Source organism: Melanaphis sacchari, unplaced genomic scaffold (genome assembly GCF_002803265.2).
Source record: "Melanaphis sacchari strain LSU unplaced genomic scaffold, SCAv2.0 Contig21_pilon_pilon, whole genome shotgun sequence".
Taxonomy (NCBI): Eukaryota; Metazoa; Arthropoda; class Insecta; order Hemiptera; family Aphididae; genus Melanaphis; species Melanaphis sacchari.
In genome coordinates, this window is record NW_020271096.1 from 373,708 (window position 1) to 394,770 (window position 21,063).

Consider the following 21,063-nt stretch of genomic DNA (forward strand, 5'->3'; position numbering starts at 1 on the left):
AATATTTTATTTTTAAATTGCTTATTATTAAAATGTTAATCAAATAAAGTAGTATAATATTAATTTAAAACTTTTCAATAGCACTGCAATTCTAGTTTTTTAAATCTAACCCTACACTTTACAAATATTTTGTAATCATCAGATTTATGTATTGATTTGTACCAGGCTTTAATCATTTGAGTATATGACCGCATTAAGTGTAGACGATTCGTTTTAATTTTTCAAACTGATCATAACAATCAATTAAATGTGTTACATTACTGTAGATTACATATAATTATTACATTCTAATATATGTGGTAGTTTACGTGCTATATTTTAAATCTTAAAGTAGATCACATATTGCACGAATGCCTGTTGTTCTTTATTCTCCTCTTTGTATAGCATTTTTATAATTTGATTGGTATGGTGGATGTTAATACAGTCTCAAATTTATGGTACTGCTGTTCTTTCTCCAGCCCATGCTCTTAAATCCACTTTTGGTATAGAAGAACTTGCACAAGCTACCCTTTGATTCCTGAAAACCATAACAGTTATTACTTATTAGTTATATAGAAGTGGATTGATAGAGTTAATTGGTATAATTTAAAATTATGAAAATTCTTACAAAAACGATGGCTTTAAGAAAGCTAATGGTTGAATGAGAGCCATATCATCAGAATTATCACACAATAATCTTGCCAAACTACTCTTTCTGAGTTCTTGTAGCTGAACTAAAATAATAATTTTATTCCTTTTAAATGTAAATACATTCTAAAATCTAAATAGTTGTTAAATTTAGTTACCTTGATCAAAAGAAGACGGATGACCGCCTTCTTCGTAGAAAAATCTGTCACCACGTCTAAGTCTAGAGAATTGATCTCCAATGATGCACACAAAAGTTGGGCCTACTAGAGCATCTTTCAACGGTTTTTCTGAAACTCCTCCAATATACAAGTCTATTTCATCAACCGAATTGTACAATCGTGCAAGTCTAACAATAGTCTGTAACAAAAATAATATTGCTGATATTGATGGTAATATTCTATGCATTTTATTTTATGAGTAGGATAAAAAATTTAATAATTTTTTTTATTTATATTTTTAAATTTTAATCTAAATTAATAATGAGTATGATACAAAATCAAAATTATAAATATTTTTAGCACAATATTTTATTTCTTATATTTTAGACGTTAGTGCATGTAATCAGAATTATTCTTGTTGAACAACTTAGAGAAAAATTACAGATTTATTGTATTTTATGATTTTTTTTATACCTACAATAAGTTAATTTAAAATTTTATGAATACTAAGTATTCATTGGTGTAATTTATTAAATTCATATCCTTAAATACTAAGTAATTATTATAGTAGTTTATACTTGTGGTTCCATATATTCTTCTAAATCGTTCCAGTTCCTTGCTTTTTCATACCCACATACTTGTCGCCATTCATTGTAGGGTGGTAAACCATGGTCACGTCCTCTTTGTACATTTAATGCTACTAGGTCAAGTCCAAAATTTAGATTACCTTGGAATAAATGGTCAGTGATCTAAGGATAAAGTGTATAATTAAAATATAGCAAATAGGAGTAAACAATATGCTTATCTAATAATGTTAGTAAATGTAAATTACTTCTCTAGTAAAGAATCTATCAAAATTTTGAGAACTTTGGAAAGATATTCCTCTGATAAAGTCATCTAAAGCTCCTTCTTTGTACAAATTAAATGGTGCAAAGTGCTGTTTACTGAGTACAAGATTTTCTCTGATGTTACCAAATTTTCCATAACCACTGAAATAATTATCATTTTTTTTAAACTATTCTCATATAAAATTTCACTTCTAAAAATCTACTAACTGGATATTTCCTTGTATAAGTGTGTGACCGAATCGGTAAGCAGCTGCCGCAAAAGCATTAGTTATTCCAGCATTTAAATCTGGATCGTAATTCCTTGTCCATCCACTCTCTGCTGGAGATAGCCCAAACTTGGACATATAACTTCTTCCTGTATCAGAGAAATCGTTAATACCGACTGCATGGGCGTAGCAAGGGTGAGGCAGGAGGGCACTTGCACTCCTCTGCGCTTCAAACTAAATTATATTTCTTATACCAAACATGTAAATTTTATTATAAAATGTGGAAAAAGAAAAAAGGTCATCAACTGGTCCCCCTGATTAAAATCTTAGCTACGCCCATGACCAACTGTATTACATTTCATAGGGTTTCCATATAGGTAGGAAGGTAGTCTTACCTAAAACAATTGGTAAAAATTCATTATAGGTTATGTGTTGTATCTGAGCAATAACTATTCTCCGCGTTTCTTGGAATATTGCTTCGTCACTCCAACGAGGATTTAGTCGGGACAACTCGAAAGCGATACGATTATGCTCACGCAGCCAAATGGTGTGCAATAGAGCTAAATCTATCTGTTCGTTTACACGCCCGTCGCCTGTGCAAGAAGAAGTACACATAGTTACATAAAATATAAAACAAAACTCTTTGAGACTTGAGATCTAGTTTACCTACCTGCTCTAAAACATGCAGATCTGCCCGTATCGTCGGAACACTCGGAAGGATTTCCCGGCAAAAGCTGTTTTCCTCTGATATTTTGCGATTGCAGCATACCACCTCGGAACGTTCGGAGGCTTTGTTGAGTGGCCAGCGAAGACCCATAAATATTAGATCCATCAAGGTAAGCGGTGATTTGATTCATCTAACGATAAAATCATAGCACATATCGTTTGTGGTTTAAATATATGTAATATATGTATTTTTAATGGCGAGTTTGCATACATTTTAATAATAGGTATGTATTAAACTATTTAAATAATTATTTTTCACCTGTTCCCTAGGTCCGAAATTGCATTCGGGACGTGGCGCCGGCAGTGATCTGACGAACTCCATGCACCTCTCGCCAAAAGGCGCGAACATATGATCGTTACGGGGGATTTCTATCTGGAAACAATCCGGGTGGCGTAGAGAACTTTCTATTTCTCGTCCGTTCCTGCAACACGATATCCCACTACCCATTTGACCTCTGCTTATGGGTGTGTGCGTTGTGTCGTGGTCTAGGAATTGTCCCCATTGCATTAATAGCATTGTGTAATTTTCGGACGGCGAATCCACGTCTTGAGTAAACGTGACACTCACTTGTCTTGCACTTGGCAACGGCGACCCATTGGCTGCTCTTGATCTCGGTGAATTCACACCTGCATTTCGTACACAATGGTAAGATATTTATAAAGCATATTACATTTTAATACAAATGATTGCATTGTATAGATATATTAGATATATTATGCATACATTATTTTTACATAATTTATAATCTACGTAGTATCACCTGTACTATTTTTACTGATATATTCTCGTAAGTCGTAGTCCTTTATTCGTTGACAATAAGGGTTATACAATTTATTTCATAAATTCTAATAAGTAACAGGTAACCCAAAAATGTACAATAAGTAGAATATATATATTACATATTTTATAGATATAAGTTATAACTAAATAGCTTAGACGAATAATATTGTTATACTTATTAATTATTACTTACTATTTTCGTAATTACCTATTACGAAATTACTATAACAAATATTTTTTCTATAGTTTTATACATTGCTTTGTTAATAATATTTTTTCATTTATTCAGAATAAAATAATATGTTTAACAGTGCGATTTTAAATACGAAGTTAATTTTAGTTTTTAATATTTGCGTGTTTAAAATTATAAATTACGAATATAATATGTTTAATCTTAAATCAAATAAAATAACTGATAATTAATCGGATACATTTTTAATCAAATAATTGTAAAAAGTCATTTGAATAATTTTTTATTTGAAAAAATATTATCTGAATAATAATTAAAATACAATTTTATTAGAATAACTCTGACAATAATAAATGCTTGAAAAACAGTTATTTTTCTACTGATTATAAGACGTGTTATTACCATGTTCTAAAATGAGGTAGGTACTCACCGTCTCCATATTTCGGAGGAAGAATTCTCTGTAAAGCCGTGCTAGCTCGTCCCCAAAGCTCGTGTCGGATGTTATTACAAGATCCATCGGTTGATCTGTATTTATGAGGTTGACAAAATGATGTCCTGGGACAAGTATCGCCAAGTACCGTGTCGAGAATGCTGAAGCTCGGTAAGGCAAACGTACCTTGTTCACGTGTCAAATTGAAACTATACAATGATAAAAAACAGGTATAGGTATACTTAAAAATTGAATAAATTATAGGTTATTAGAAGTTAAGTACTGAAATATAACTGTAGTTTACACAGATTTATCATGTGAGAAAGACTGAATTATAATCATAGTTAAAATTACTTTTATATATAGGTATTATCTATAGGTAATTATTAGGTACCTACCTATATATTTATAGTATAGTGAATAGTCTTTATTCAGTACACCTATTTATATAGCTCTGCCTATACCATAAACAAATATAATACGTATATTCCCTGTAGGTTTTGTGGTTTTCAATTTAACTTGTACCTATTCATAATATTTTTTCAACCATTTATTAAATAATGCAATACCTATATTACTAATATAAATATAGGTAGGTAGGTACCTATCAGTTAACTACCAACTCAACACATAATATTTAGTTTTTTAGACTATAATATAAAGTGTCGAAAATCCTTCAGGTGTTCGTGTAATTACAAGTATATTACTCATTATTGCGAACAGAACATATTATATAATTATTACACAGTAAATGTAATAGTCAGCCTGTCAGGGTTAAGAAGGCGTCACAATAGGTACGTTTTCGTTTAACGATCATTGTGTATACATAATTCATTAGTTTTAAATTCATCTCTACAATTATTCTTATACACATTTATAGATATCCGATAAGTCATACAGAAATATAAGATGCATCACAATCATAGGATAAAACTTCTTATTTACATCCAATAATTTATTATCTAGGTAGGTCAGGTACTTACTCAAGTAACCTAAGACAAACAAAAAAGTTAAATATGTAAAAAAAAAATGCAAAAGAGTTAGTACATTGTTATCACAATCGCATTACGTTCTTTATTATAGTATTAATATATTAAATTATATTTTATAGCACATCATTTAGTATTGTTGATATTGTACAATATAGATCCTAAGGGAAAATAATGTCCGCATTATATATATTATACATCTAAATCAAAAAAAAAAAAAAATATCCATTTTAGATAATTTTAAGCTACTTTAAGAAAAACTTATGAGTTTTCTAATTTTATTTATATCTTCATTAGAGAAAAAGAGTTACCTCTTTATAATCTAAAATTCTGGTTATATTACCATAGCCGTGTCCAAATCTTTATGACTGTAGAGAAAAAAACATAAATTTATAATTATATAAGTCTATTTAGTTTTCAGACCAATGTCTTAGATTATTTTTAGACTTTATTAATTATTATGACTTCAAATAGTTTTATCTTTTCAAAAATATGTGAATTGCACTTCACATATCGTATTTGATATTACACGCTTTAGATCAGAAAAAATGTAATGATCTTCGACATTGAACATAAGGATAGACATTGGTAGACAATAGGGTTTAATTAATACTTTAGAGGAGTTCAAATATATTCTAAGTAGGCACTTCTAAAAAAATCTAAACATATTTAAAAATTTCGAATTTCTTTTGATTTTTGTTGGTATAAAGGTTATTTCTAATATAAATCATAAACATTCATCTTATGGTTCTTCATACGTTTTTATACGAAATTATTCTGTAAAATATAAGTGCCTATACATAAAAATAAATCATTTCCGCTCATTGTATTGTATAGATACAATGACTTTGTAATTTGTTATTGAATTTAAACATAAAAAATCCAGCTACTCAATAACAAGATACACTCAAATCTAAACTTTAGACTGGGGCAAGTCTTTTAGTTTTTTTTTTTTTTTAATACGTATTTAAAAAGCTTTAGAGCTGCAATTGTCTTTATTCTGCCCTTTCCCGTAGGTACTTTTGTAAGATATTTTTATTCCTCGTGGTTTTCAGAATTTGGCCTACTTGAGACTTTAAGAATTAACAGCTTGTGTATTGCATACGTATCTCGTTTGAGAGGCAGATAACCACCATGTCAACCCCATAACGTGCCTTTGTGCGTCTATTATTTATTGTAACGTATTAAGTATAAATTAGAATCTGTATAATATACACTCACTCGTTTACAAGCCCAACGCTAGCATCCACGGATTTTTGGGCCTGTTCCCCTTCTGTGAGGGTCTCATTGGTGGTCGGGAAGAGCTCTTGGTGCCATGCTGCGGCGCTGCCTGTAGGCACCAATATCCGTTTCGTAAACAGAGACGTAACAAGTACTCGTCGCTCGTTTAGGCGTTGCAACGCGTTTGTCGCGGCTATGTTCAACTGTTCCGATGTGAACGGCGGTATTTCGACGGGTGGCGGTGGCGGTGCTCTAATCACGCCCGTAACTGTGGTCGTAGTCGGCGTCTGTTGGATGTTGGCTATATGTACAACACCATAGTTTCCGAATAATATTTTTAATTATACAACAATAATATTTTTAAGCTAATATAATATATTTATAGGTGTAGGTATATCACAATCAAACAGGAGTTAAAACTCCAAGAAATCAGAATTGCCTCTGAAATACAATAGATACTTGGCACTTTAGCAACCCTCCTTAAGTTTCAAATTTTAATCGTTTTCCTTACTTCCAAGAAAAATCTTGGTTGCTACTTTTTTATGGTTACATTTAATTTTGTACTTATACCTACTATTTAAAAATCCATCAAAATAAAGTTCTACTTCTTCAGACATTTATGACAACAATTACGATTATCCAAATTTCATAAGTGTTGGGTAAATAGACAATAAAATATATCTACTAACTTTTTAAATAACTTTTTAATTTGTTCATATTATGTATTTTTTTCACTTTTTGTTTATGTAAATAATATGCAAATCGTAAACTATTAAATAAAGTCTAAGTAAAATAATATGTAGGTACCTACTAATAATAAGTATTTCTGATTATATTATATATTTTTACATATATTAACAAACCAATAACAATGAATAACTTGTTATAATAAAAATTTAACTTACTAAAAACATTTGTTCCCAATTCTTATTTTCATTAATTTCTATACTTTATCATCGTATTATTATCATTTATTTATCAATTTATCATAAATTATTATTTAATTATTTAATTTAATTTTTTAAAATTGTATTTAAATGTATGTATAGCAAAAGTATTTATGGAAAGGGATTAAGTCGCTTTAATCTATGAACTCTGGATTCATATCCAGCTCTTTTTTCACCTTTAAATCGAGTTAGGCCGCTATCACGCATATTGTATTTCATTAAAGGAGTTATGAAATAATAAATGCATTATATTATATATTATGTATTTTATGTGTGCGTGTATGCGATATATACGCGCCCTAGAGCTCATTAGCATGCTAAACCCGTTTGGGACCAGTTATATTATTATGAATTATTACTGAACAGCAATCGGTGAATCCATAGATCAATGACTCCTGAACGAACGTATATGTATGTACTCGTATATGCCCACTATACGAGTTATTTAATTCCTCTGTTCGGGTTTCACATGTCATTTACACCTACGGCTTTTATTGCAAAAATTCTAAAAATGCGCCTGTTTTACATATTATTTAGGTAAATATGCAGTTCAGTGTAACCCATTAACTAAACCCATTAATTATTGATAAATAAATAAAATAATTTTAAAATATAGGTGTCTGCAATGTGTACCTATTAATAGAAGATCCGGATGCGTGTGCGTAAGTATCGCTGTTGGTTTAGTATGGCGACCTACGTGTAAAGCTATATAGGTACATCTGTATATAAGAATAGCTGCTACTATACCATCCATACCTAAACTTCAACCACTGCGTAATTTTAAAAATTATAGAAAAACGCGTTCCAGACGATCAATTATTGTATACTTGTTAATCTGCTGTAGCAAACAATTATAACGTTGGTCCTTGATACTCGGTGAATATTTGCATATTCGTTACTGCTGACACAGGCCTTGCCATTGTTAATGAAATTGTAGAGAACATAATAATCACGAGCAATATGATGACTATGCATTTTTATGGGTTTTCATTATATTTTATTAAAATTATAACATAGTTTTTAATTTTAAATTTGATAAAACGAAAATAAATAATGTATTAAAATTACATTTTGGTTAACATACAAACAAATTAATTTGTTAATAATTGTGTTCTGTCTATTTTACTTAAAAGAAATTGACATTATGTAAAAATATTAAAAAGACCACTTGCTGGAACTTTATTTTTGTATAAAATACAAATATTTTTATTATTAAAATTCAAAAAATTTGATAGCAATGTACGTAGGTGCTTGGTACCTGCTATAAATGCTACTCATAATCTAATTATGGCGAAAACAATTTATTTGTCTATGCATACATATTTGTTTAACAATATTGTGATAAATAAAATTCTTATTTCTATATTTTACTAAATATGTCTTAAAAGAAATGTTAACAAATTTCTGAAAATTAAGTATAGTGAGTATACATATTTATTAATAAACTGTACTTGTTCTCATTGTTTTATAATAAAAAAAAAAACTGAGTACGACGTAGGTTTTACAGGTAGATAAAGTTATTTGAATTATTAATATTGATAAATAATTTCTAGGATTCAAAGTAAATTATACTTAACAATTTATAAAATATTTAATGAAAAATAAAATAATATAAAGTAATTGTTTTCAATATCAATTAAATATGTCTTTCGTTAATTCTATTGAAATAAGAAATATAAAAATGATATAAGGAACTTATGTACCTACTATACTTGTCAAGGATATGAAAAGTAGTTATTTTTTGTAACATAACAGTTATATAGTTAAGTAATAATTTCAACGTACTGATTGATCTAGTCAAGCGATATAATTTTAAAACAGATTTAAATTTGTTGTCAAGACTATTTTAAAATTGATTATTTAATTAATTAATTAATTAATTTAAATTTTTATTTTATTTAAACCTTTTTAATCCTCAAAATTTATTGTAAAAAGTAGAAATTAAAAACAAATCGTATTAATTTTTTTCTAAAACAAAATATCAAAATTATCACATTAAAGTTGATTTAAGTTGACTTCAAATTAGTTTTTAGAATTTGTATATTTTACGAATAGCTAGATCGATTACGTTGAAATATAAAAAAATAAATTTCTATAAATCGTGATTATGTTGGAAAAAAAATAGAAAATGTTTGTTTTCGTATTTATTATAAAATGTGTATACAATTCATTTTGCAAATTTTTATTAAATGGTGAAAAAATTTATTATCAAATATATTATACTGCCATATTATGAATTTTCAAAAAAATCATAAAGATTATTTAATGCTTTATTGTATATTATTATTTATACCCAAATATAATATTATACATGTGAAAATATACACTAATATTCAATCGGTTGTTTTTTCTTAAGCAAGTAAACGTTTTTAATAATTATTTTTAATTATTATGCATAATAATTTTAGTAACAATTTTTGTTAGATTTCACAGAGAAATAACCTTGCCATAACTAATAACTTTTGATACCTAATGATATTTTTAATACAAATAAAATACATTCTTGATTCCCATACTATCATTATAAATATTATACTCAAGGGTTTCATTGAATGTGTATACGTTATTTTTGAGGAAAAAAATTAATAATTAATGAAAATATAGTAGGTATCTAAATGAATATAAAAAACCCAATGAGAATGTTTTGCTTTAAACTTGAGAAAACTTAAAATGCTAGTGTCGTGATATTCGAAGTTTGGAACTTTAACCACGCCAATCCAAAAAGTGAATATATCAAATTATAGTCATAATGTTTATAAAATATATATCTTTATAAATTATAATAATATTACTCTATTTCATATTTCGTATTGATATTTATACACATATTTATTACCTGAATTGAGGTTTTTCGAAGGACAACACACGCCGAATTCGTTGACTGCCAACTTGCACGGTTGTCTTTTGAATTCGGGAAGTTCGGCGTAAAACAACAAACAGTTGACCAGTGGCCTGCACGTTCCCAACTCACCATTCACCGTCCTGCAGAATCCTTGGGTGTTAGACGGTTTTCTGATTGGTTCCTCGACTTGCGGTGCAGGTTGCACTTGCTGCTGCTGTACAGGCTGCACGGGCTGCACGGGCTGCGGTACGGTTTGTGCTCCTCTGAGCCTGTCCTGTATTCTCTGTTGGAGGACCAGCTGTTGCCGCTGTATGTCCTGAAACATCAGCACGAACTGCTGTTGTTGCTGGAGCAGTGAATCCCGGAGTCCTGGGTCCTGAGGCTTGGCCTCCAGCGCCTGCTGCACCTGCTGCAACTGTACCTGCACCTGGTTCTGCTGGAACTGAAGTTGCTGCTGTTCGAGCTGTTCGGGAAATATTTCCGTGAGGAAAGGAATCTGTTGCTGTTGGGTTCTGACCGCCACAGCGGTCAGCAAAAGGAACAGCGATAACGCGGTTGGGATTCGCGTCATGTTGCGGTTCGAATGTGCGGACGTCTACTGAAGACTGAACCGCGCACAGTCGCGTACGGACGGATGACGGCGACGGCGATGATGATGCGGTGATGAGCCCGCCGTGGTTCACGTGGGTCGATCGACGATCGTCCAAGGTCACGGCACCCATGCAGAGTGAGTCGAGTCTTACGATATTAAATATGCATATAGCTATACAGAGGTATATATGCCCTTTTCGCGCGCGTACTGTTTGTTGCGAGTTTTTTAATGTTGCCAAAAATCAAACCGGTAACCAACACAATATGTAAATAGCTGATATAATATAATATGATTTAAATAAGCACTTGCCGATTCTTTTTGACGCTAATATTGTACCTATTATATCTATATAACATGGGAAAACCTACGAACAACACCGTTTGTAACGCGGCCCGGCCGACCTTGAGATAATATATTTTTTTGCAGCGACAGTATATCCGTAATAAATTACCGTATTCTACTATACATATATATTTTATATTACGGTGATTTACCTATTGAGTACGCCACCCCTATTTTATAACTGCTTGTTGAATTTATTCAAATTCTGATTTTTGGAAATTTTAAGTAGGTATATTTAAGGGTCATATTTTTTTTAGTTATTTTTTAGTATATGTTCTCATACCTTTTGAACCTTAAGAAGTGTCATCTATGTTAGATACAAACTTTTTTTTTTTATAAGTATAATTAACCTTTTTCTGGATATTCAAACGAGTATAGTTACTGAGTTATTCGATCATAATATAGATTAGTATGTATACTTAAAATAATACTCTAAAAAATGGTTTTACAAAAATATAAAATAATTGTAATATTGGATCTAAAGTAGGTATTTATTATATGAAAAACATTTTTACAAATTATAAAATATTAATCATGTATCAACATTTTCAAAAAATCATTACCCCTTGTCTTTTAAACCCATTAAAGTTAAATAATTCAGAAACTACTCGTTCCAATTTCGATATAGATACATAAGCATTTTCAAACAAAATCTGATTAAAAATTAATTATTGATAAAAAAGGCGATTTTATAATAATTTGACCAAAATTGGTGGGTGTCAACACAGGAATCTCCTCTTAAACACAATAAACCATGTAAGTATCTATTTGAAAATATGGTCCTTATTAGAGTATTTTAAAATTCAAAGATTAAAATTATTCAAATTCATTATCATTATTCATTATTAAAGGAAAAATTGTGGAGGGGGAGGGGTGAGCAAACGTATAGACTTTCTCTGTATTATATATCAACATACTATAATATTATTAATATTATATCACATTAGGCAGTGCATTATTCGATATGATTGAAAATTTAGATGAATTTTTTCCTCTGACAAAATTATTATAAACTGTTTATTAGTTGTATCTTTATTGGCTGTAAAACACATTAAAATATTATTAATTCTAGCGTTGACCGATTATAAAATATGTTACCGATGTATAATAATATGCAACATACACTTTTATCAATTCAAATATTAAGTTCTCATCTTATTTGATCTTTCTAAAAAATATTCAAGTCTATAATTGGTTAAAGTTAAACGATTTAAATCTCATACATTTTATAAGTATAAACTTGATTTCAAGGCTTAAACCAAATGTTTGTCATTTAGAATATTAACGATATAATTGTAATAATAAGAATAAATGAGTTATATATATTTTTCTCTACGTTTCAACGTTTCAGAATAATTGTACGATTTATGTTATATTTTATGATTTTAAATGCTTCTTGTGTGAAACTTTAAATTACATAAACAAAAAAAAATGCATTGGTACATTAACACTCACACATATATAAACATTATATATTTCACTAGTTAGACTTATTTTGGAATTCTGCTTAGTTCTTTGGAATTTGGAATCCTACGAAAATTGGTCTCATTGGATCGCTTGAGCGTGTTCAGAGAAAGTTTTTACGTCTTGTCGGATATAAGAGGAAGTTACATTTATAATTTACATGGTCATTAATGTCCATCAGTTTCTATGTCTTTATCATCAATCCAATTCAGTCTCAATTTAGAATCTCCTGAAAATGTATATAGATATTCGTTTTATGTCAAAATAATAAAACGCGTTATATCTTGTCCTGATTTAATATGTACGTTAAATTATAATATTCTTCAATTTAATTCGCGGTACCGTACTACATTTTTAATTCCACCTCATCGTACTTCTCATGGCTATAATAATCCCCTTGTTCGTATTACTCGTGAGTGTAATGAGTTGAAAAATTTTGATTTATTTCATTCAAAAGTTATAGATTTCATAAGTTAAGTTTCTTTTACTAAAATATTATTGATATTTTTTGACTCTATTGGCTTTTTTTTTTTTTTAATCTCATTATCATAGTTGATCTATTATTAATACTGCTTCCTAAAATTATATAATTTTCTTAATATGTTCTATTTTACCTTATCTGTATAGTTAAGATTATTGTAAGCAACCAAATTATACTTGAGCCTTACAGGCGTTTATATCAATAAATAAATATAAAAGTAAAATTAAACTAAGAACAAACAATTCAGTTCAAACATTTTCACTGCTTATAGAGAGACCTATTTTAATTGCCTACTATGTGAGGCGTCTAATATTTTCTATTCAAGTAGATATGCTTAAATATTTATTGTAACTACCTAATTTTTATTTTATTAAAATATAAATACATAATATTTCACTATAAATGTTAAAAAAAATTTTATAATTATTTCTTTTAAATTCTGAGTGAATTAGAGAATAAAAATAATTATATTATAATTTTTGTGAAAAGTATTTCACTTAAGAGCTGTGTTGAAGAAAAATAAGTAATAAGTTAAAAATTAAGATCTATATTATTCTTTAGGGTTATTATTTTTTAAATAATCAAAATATATTTTATTTGCAATCTTTATTTACAGTTTCTTTATTATAATTAATTAGTTTTCTTTTTTTTTTGTACCATCGATATACCATCGATTAGCCTATATAACAGCTGATTTCTCAATCTATAGTTGAGTTTTGGTAGATTAACTAATATAAATATTTATTTAAAAAAATGGGGTTGCCTATACCGTTATATTATATTATATTTAAATATTTATGTATTTAATACCGACTATATAGATCTCGTCTAAGTTCGTATTTTTTACGTCAGACATCAAGGTCGTATTTAATAATATAATGATTCATTCAGTTCTCTAGGATCTGTATAGGTGATTATTTTAAAACGACAAATCCTCCGGATTGTGCAATAATACAGTGGTGGATAATATAATGCAATAATTGCAATATGTCGCGGTTACCTCTTTATAATATGACCATTATGTTATTATAATATATGTATAAATGTGCATAGACTCATAGGCGTAGTATATTATTGACACTATTATTGTTGTACCTATTCGATTACATCTGTATTCTTTATGATTATATATGATATGATACAGGTATACAGACTCGCCTACGTGTTGGCGAATAGATATTGACATTGGCCAAAGCCAGATGTACCCTATTACATATAGAAGACAACTAAACATGATTCAAGTGCATAATAATAACACATTAAGTTTAATTAAAAGTAAAAATGACAATGGACGATGCAAATTTTACAATATAGGTATATATATTGTGTGATCATGCGTCATATACATAGTAAGTACCTCTATAAACTTGGCTGTGATATAATATACATCGTGATATTCACTGGGCTAAGGTCGCGCTTACCATATAATATAATAATTATTAGCTATTATAGTTAATATTATTATCACGTGCCAATTAATATACATATATAGCAAGATACATAACCTAATCTGTGTTCGCACAACACATACATTATAATAATATATATCCACGTGTGTACCTATACCTATAGTACTTACTGTAATATATGATATCAGTTATATTTTGACATTATTTCAATAGTTTACATAAACAATTTCGTATACATATGTGTTTGCGATAGTGTGTGTGTGTGTGTGTGTGTACCTATATACACACATATAGAATATGTACATAGGTATATATTATATATGTGTGCACAATAATATTATAACATCAACGCATTGTATCCAATACAATATGTGTGTATGTATTATAAATGTTTTCTAGCCTGTTGAGAGGTTGTACACATTCATATCTCTATACTTCTATTATTGTTTTATGTTCGTTCAGGGATTTTGATCTGCTATTTTTTTTTAAATACCTACATGTGTATGTATTGGTCTCTTTGAAACATATCTACGGCCTTTGTTTTTTTTTATTTTATAAGGTGTTGTTCATTAGTCTCAATGCTATGCGTCGACCTATAGTGATAATAAATAAACAAAATAACATATCGTCAAACCGTGAACGTTAATTATTATTGTGTACAAATGTATATACACCTCGGCCATACAATGATATTAGTAATAGGTAATATCGGGCGGCGGCGATGACGATGATCTCGAAACCTTGTTACAAATTCACAATAGCTTGTATAGAATGACTATTATTTATGTACCGATGTATAATGTAGCATCATGACTATTTAGAACACGGGTTCTTAAATTTTAAGTTTTAATGCCGCATATATACATAATCAAATGTATGCAAGTTAATAACAATAAAAAATAATAACTTGAGTTAGCTGAATCGAGTCAAAGTTACGAACACTAAGTTATGTAAATTAATAGTTAACAAGCAATACAATTAACTCTGCAAGTTTAAAGTTAATATAGAACAAAATATTAACTTAATACGTAATTAAATAGTAGTTACCTAGTAATTTTAATTTTAATTACTACCTACTTGTGTTAAAAAAATAAAAATACATCCTACACTATTTCTTATTTTATATACTATAGATATAAACAACGCGTTCATGTCAACAAAATATCAAGAAATATTTATTTATTTATGTTAAAAATTTAAATAAAAAATAATTTGTTTATTAGTCTTAACTTAACATGTTAGAGCACCTTTTATGTATGAACATGATTTTAACCTAACATCTTTTTTTCAAATTACTTAATTGATAAATGGTAAGTTGTTACAGTAGATAGGTACTTTAATTTAACTTTTACTTTTAGATAACGTATATTTAATCCCTAATTGTGTAGGTAATAATATATAGGTACTTAAGTAGCATTGATTTTAGAATATTATACTTTATATTCTAAAATCAATAGGTACTAGTAGTTATAGGTATTTTGTTTTGGAAACTGAAATACATTATATGGCTAAATTAAATGCAAATAGGTACCTAAAATTTGTATAAGAAATTCACACTTAAAATATTGTTATCGGCTACAATTTTTTTTACACAAAAATCAGACATATAAGCTCAAAAAAAAAAAACAATACATTGATATCATAACAGTTAATGCGTCATAAACAAATAAGTAATAATACATAATATGTGTATAAAGATATGTATACAAACTACGAAAAAAAAATTACAGTCATAACTATTAAATGAGACGTTTAAAAGCGAGAAATAATAATAACGGACTAATAATCATTCAAGTATAGTCTAAGGTGTATAAATAAGGAGGAAAAATGAAAAAGAGGTATGGAGTGGCGTTTGTTAAACTGGCATGCGGGAACTAATATTATTCGAGTTATTTTTAGTTTTTAAGTACCTTTACATGAAATCAGTTGTTTAATCTATTGAGGTTATACGAGGATGAGATTCATAAAACAATGTTTATTACATTCACTTGCTTATATATAGATACAGATAACATTTTCAACGCTATTATACATTACCATGACATTCCTATTAGTCGATAGTTGCTGTTATATAGTTATAGGTAAATAGGTAATACAATTATACTTATATACATTATACATAAGTAATAAGATAGTGTTATTTTATTTATGCTATTTATATAATTATATGCACATAAAAACTGAAGTTGAAAAACACAAAATCATCATTGAAAATTCTTTATATATATATAATATAGGTATAACACGAGTTATCAAGAATTTTCAAACAGTTTTACAATTAACATTACCTATTTTGAGTACATTACATGATTCATACCTTTTACTATACTCGTAATTTATTTAAATAAAATAATATTATATTTTGTATCTAATACAATTCAAATATATATTGACGATTAAAAAATGTCGAAGGTGTGTAAATGTGGGAGAAACTGGTGTACCTACCTACTTACCTAACCTAACCTAGCGGCTACTTATATATAGGTATTAATACTATAATTAAAAGTTTGATAATATTTAATGTTATAATTTATTTTAGATTCACACGTACTTGCAAATTTCCAACAATTTTAGTGCAATAAGTCTTAAATTCTAACTATAAAATAACCTATAGACGTAGAAATGTCAAAGTTATTAATATTGTGTAAAAATGTAGATATCATCAAACCAATTGCCAATTTTATCTTTGTATTATTTATTATGTGAATTAATTTTTATACCCATAAAAAATTAGTACATAAATACAAAGTTTAACCATATAATAAATGCGGGAATCAGGGGCGGATCCAAGGAGAGGCGAAGAGAAGCGCCCCTCAAATTAAATAAAAAAAGACATTATTGAGCTAAGTTTTTTTTTATCTAATGACCTTTTTTTCTTTTTATGCGTCCCCCCACCCCCGTGGAAAATTTTTGGATCCGCCCCTGGTGGGAATGATATTTAAAACGAATTTTTTATGAATAATTGACGGCTGCAAAAAATTGAAAATGGCTTTAAAAAAAACATTTCTGTGCATAGTTTGTTTAATGCAAGAAATAATGCTTTTTGAATTTTTATACTGATAAAATAAAATTTCAAAAATATTTTTTTATAAATAGAGGAGAACAAAGTGAGCACTCTATATACATTGCTTTCAAATTTTAAATCAATTTTATTTTTGTAAAATTTAGACATCAGAATGTATTATAAAATCTTTTCAAATTTTAATTTTTTTTTCCTGAAAGCACTCAAGCATTTATACATACGTGCTAATTTCATTTATAAAAATTGCTCAAAAAACAACGACTATAACTTATGAATCAATAAAGATTGATTTGTTTTAATTATTAGTAGATATCACGTATAAATATATTAATAAACTATTGACACGTAATAGGCATTAATATGCATTATAATTTACAAATGGTGAAATTGCGATATTTCATATCGAATTAGTTGAAATAAAATGTAAATTTCAGGTGCACAGACAAAACACGAATACACAATTGCATAATACAGAGGTAGTTGGTATACTATTAAACGTGTTAAAATAACGGCTCTATCTAAGGAACTAAATATAATTATGACCACTTTTTGTTGACGTTTTTTTCGAAGGAAGAATGTAAATACATTTATGTAAATAATCACAATACCTATTCATTATACCAATTCGATTTGAATATATTTATATATTATGTAATTATGTCTATTGAATATAAACTGTTCATAAAATAAACATAACTGTTTATTTCTTATATCTCACCAGAGGTATTATTATTATTTATTATTTATGGAGGCATTGATTATGCCCAATTACCTGTATTATTATGATTGTCAAGTTTAAAACGCATTAATTCGTTAGTAGCAGGTCTATGATTATACACGTCAATTAATAATTTTGTTTTTTTTTTATTATAAATTCGATTAATGTAAAGTAAAGACGTTAAACAATTAATTTAATTTTTATTATTATTATTATTATTATTTATATTATTAAAGATGATATAGTGTGTTTTTCTAAAATTTGTGTATATAACTAATCTGTATCACATCTGCTTATTGTGCTCAAGTGGTATAGATTGTAGATTGCACTTAAAATAAAAAATTAATATATTTATATAGCTTTCAGTAATAAACTATTAAAATTCGAAAATTAAATTAAATAAACATATAGGTGAATAATATTACATAGTAACTTATAAATATCTTACATAAATGCAACTAATTAGGAAGTATAAAATGGCATGTATGAGTACCTAAGATTGCGAAGATTTTTTAACATAGGTAGTTATTTGGGTTATTTTGACTAAGTACAAAATACAAAAAATTATATCCAATCATAATAACTATTTCATTTCATGTAACTTCGTGTAATGACAACAATATATACAAATAAAAAAAAAAAAAAAAATGATAGTTTTTCGTCTAAAATTATTTCCTATTATAGAAGCTATTTAATCGTATGTAACCAATAAAACGACTCTTTACAAACAATAGATATTAGATTTTTATTTACTGAAATAAAACATTTTTGTGTGAACCCGTCTTTAAAATGAGAATTATTTAAAAATCCTTTTAATATAAACCTAGATTATGATTATCAGCTGTGGGTGAACCTAGTATTATCAAATATCTGTTTAATCATATCGTATACGATTTTAGCCCTATGCGTACCTACTATAGTACTATCTACTATCAATAAGTATCATTGCTGTAATGCTGTCATAAGACATAAATCGTGGCCGACCAGCATTATTTAAAATATATTCATTATTCAGATAGGTAGGTAAATTATCTTTGTGAGCGATTACTTCTATAATAATAATTATTTTATTATTTTATCACTCGTATTTCGTTGGTTATCGTAATAATTTATGTAGCACATATAGGTACCTTACATAGAAAGTAACAACTATTGTAGCAACGAATTAAAAATAACCAACAGTTCTTCATAGAGGATTGACAATAAAATAAAGGTTGTATTTGTATTTTTAAAATGTTATTTAGGTACCTTCTTACTTTTAGTAATGTTTAAACTTAATATTAATGTTCAGTGTATAATTTAATATAAATTTTAATACCATTAACAGACATCAGTTGAAAAACAATTTGGTAGCTTATTTTTGTAGGTGCTTAAAATCTATTGAAAAATGCCAAAACGCTATTTCGACAATGTATTTCCTGATGGTCAGGAAGTTGATTCAAATATGTCTTATGATTTTTTGAAACAAAGTGTGTACAGTCTAATGGAAGATGTTAGTCGAAATGCTTCATTGTCGCTTGATAATGACTTGTATATTGGAACAACAGGAATAGCATATATGTATTATCATTTAGCTACATCGGAAGGGTTTAAAAACGATTCTCCTGCCTTATTGAATAAAGCAGTTGAAGTATCAAGACTAATGCAGCACAATTCATCTGAAAAATCTTCACATCAATTCATTTGTGGTGATGCTGGAGTTAATGCTGTATATGCTGCAATATTTCACAAAATTGGTGATGAAAAAACAGCAGAAATTTATTTAGAAAACTTTAAAAAAGGATTAGCTGTTTGTAAGCCAATCAATTTTTTTAAACCAGGAGGAGACGAACTATTCGTTGGTCGTACCGGTTATCTTTTTGGACTTTTATGGTTAGAAAAAGTTTTTGATAGGAAAATAATAGCTGACCAAGACATTATTCAACTTTGTTTAACAATTGTGGAATCTGGACGTAATTATTCTAAAAAAAATAAAAGTATATTTCCTCTCATGTACTCATATTACAATACAGAATATTTAGGTAAGTATTTATTATTATAGAAGTTTATTTTTCAGAATATTTTAAAATAATTTAATTTTTTTTATAGGAGCAGCTCATGGTCTATGTACAATACTACAAGTACTAATTTCATTTCCTTGTTTTATTAAAAATGAACAAAACGCTATGCAAGATATTAAAAAATGTATAGACATACTGATATCATTACAAACAACTAGTGGTAATTTTCCTTGTGCAATGGACGAATTAGGTTCAAGAAAAAGACCTGAAAAAGATGAACTGGTTCATTGGTGTCATGGAGCTCCAGGTAATAAAATTTATTTTAAATATTTTTGTATCAATTATTTAAAAATGTATCATTCATTGAAATTTATATTGTGTATTGGTGTTAAAAATAATAATGTTATTTTAATATTATTAAAAAAACATATTCTTTTTTAGGTGTTGTATACTTATTAGCTAAAGCATATTTAGTTTTTAAAGAACCTTCTTATTTGGAATGTTGTTTAAAATGTGGAGATTTGGTATGGGCAAAAGGACTTTTAAAAAAAGGCCCTGGTAAGCTATATGAAATTTAAAAATTTTAATTTGTATAATTTTAACTTTAAATTTTAGGTTTGTGCCACGGAATAGCTGGAAATGGATACGTTTTTCTACTATTATATAGGTTGACCGGTGATACAAAACATTTAAACCGAGCTGTACAATTTGGTAAATTTGTATTCACTGATGAATGTATTCAAGGATCTAGAAGACCAGACAATTTGTATAGTTTATATGAAGGATTAGCTGGCACTGTGTGTTATTTAAGTGATTTAATTCAACCAGATAAAGCTAGTTTTCCATTTCTAGATGTATTCTAATTAAACTTTTTTTATATCAAACAAATATTAAATTTGACTTATGTACATAACATGTGTAATTTATTTCATTAAATCTTATGTTCAAAGCTACTATCTGAAGTGTATTTTTCTTATTTCTGTTACTCAATTTTTGTCTATTATGTAGTCATGTAAATACTAGGTATAGTGTATGTATTATGCCTAAGTTGTATTTTTAGGTACTTTGTA

General features: G+C 28.0%; 2 protein-coding genes across 3 annotated transcripts; one reads left to right on the forward strand and one right to left on the reverse strand.

The window, feature by feature from the left end:
* Nucleotides 1-59: 59 nt before the first annotated feature.
* LOC112593986 (peroxidase-like) lies at nucleotides 60-10,602 on the reverse strand. The gene is made up of 12 exons (XM_025338575.1): nucleotides 9,960-10,602; nucleotides 6,177-6,477; nucleotides 3,967-4,175; nucleotides 2,825-3,192; nucleotides 2,510-2,696; nucleotides 2,235-2,432; nucleotides 1,841-1,988; nucleotides 1,618-1,774; nucleotides 1,364-1,534; nucleotides 786-984; nucleotides 608-713; nucleotides 60-517 (listed from the first exon to the last, which is right to left on the reverse strand). The coding sequence occupies exons 1-12, from the start codon at nucleotides 10,534-10,536 to the stop codon at nucleotides 433-435; spliced, it is 2,706 nt and encodes a 901-aa protein (XP_025194360.1). The 5' UTR covers nucleotides 10,537-10,602; the 3' UTR covers nucleotides 60-432.
* Nucleotides 10,603-18,927: 8,325 nt separating this feature from the next.
* On the forward strand, nucleotides 18,928-20,949 carry LOC112593978 (lanC-like protein 3 homolog). Of its 2 annotated transcripts, XM_025338565.1 has the most exons (5): nucleotides 18,928-19,729; nucleotides 19,814-20,014; nucleotides 20,082-20,300; nucleotides 20,435-20,551; nucleotides 20,609-20,949. In XM_025338565.1, exons 1-5 carry the CDS (start codon nucleotides 19,381-19,383, stop codon nucleotides 20,854-20,856), a joined length of 1,134 nt encoding a protein of 377 aa, XP_025194350.1. In that variant the 5' UTR covers nucleotides 18,928-19,380; the 3' UTR covers nucleotides 20,857-20,949. The 2 variants fall into 2 exon arrangements, with proteins under 2 accessions (XP_025194350.1, XP_025194349.1); XM_025338564.1 differs by having other exon boundaries at nucleotides 18,929-20,014.
* Nucleotides 20,950-21,063: the final 114 nt, after the last annotated feature.

Coding starts and splice junctions, on each gene's coding strand:
- LOC112593986 (XM_025338575.1), bottom strand. CDS start 10,536: ATGACGCGAATCCCAACCGCGTTATCGCTGTTCCTTTTGCTGACCGCT. Junction 2,697..2,824: donor ATTTCGGACCTAGGGAACAG/GTGAAAAATAAT, acceptor TTTTATCGTTAG/ATGAATCAAATCACCGCTTA. Junction 1,989..2,234: donor ATTTTTACCAATTGTTTTAG/GTAAGACTACCT, acceptor TCTCTGATACAG/GAAGAAGTTATATGTCCAAG.
- LOC112593978 (XM_025338564.1), top strand. CDS start 19,381: ATGCCAAAACGCTATTTCGACAATGTATTTCCTGATGGTCAGGAAGTT. Junction 20,015..20,081: donor TTACAATACAGAATATTTAG/GTAAGTATTTAT, acceptor TTTTTTTTATAG/GAGCAGCTCATGGTCTATGT. Junction 20,552..20,608: donor ACTTTTAAAAAAAGGCCCTG/GTAAGCTATATG, acceptor TTTAAATTTTAG/GTTTGTGCCACGGAATAGCT.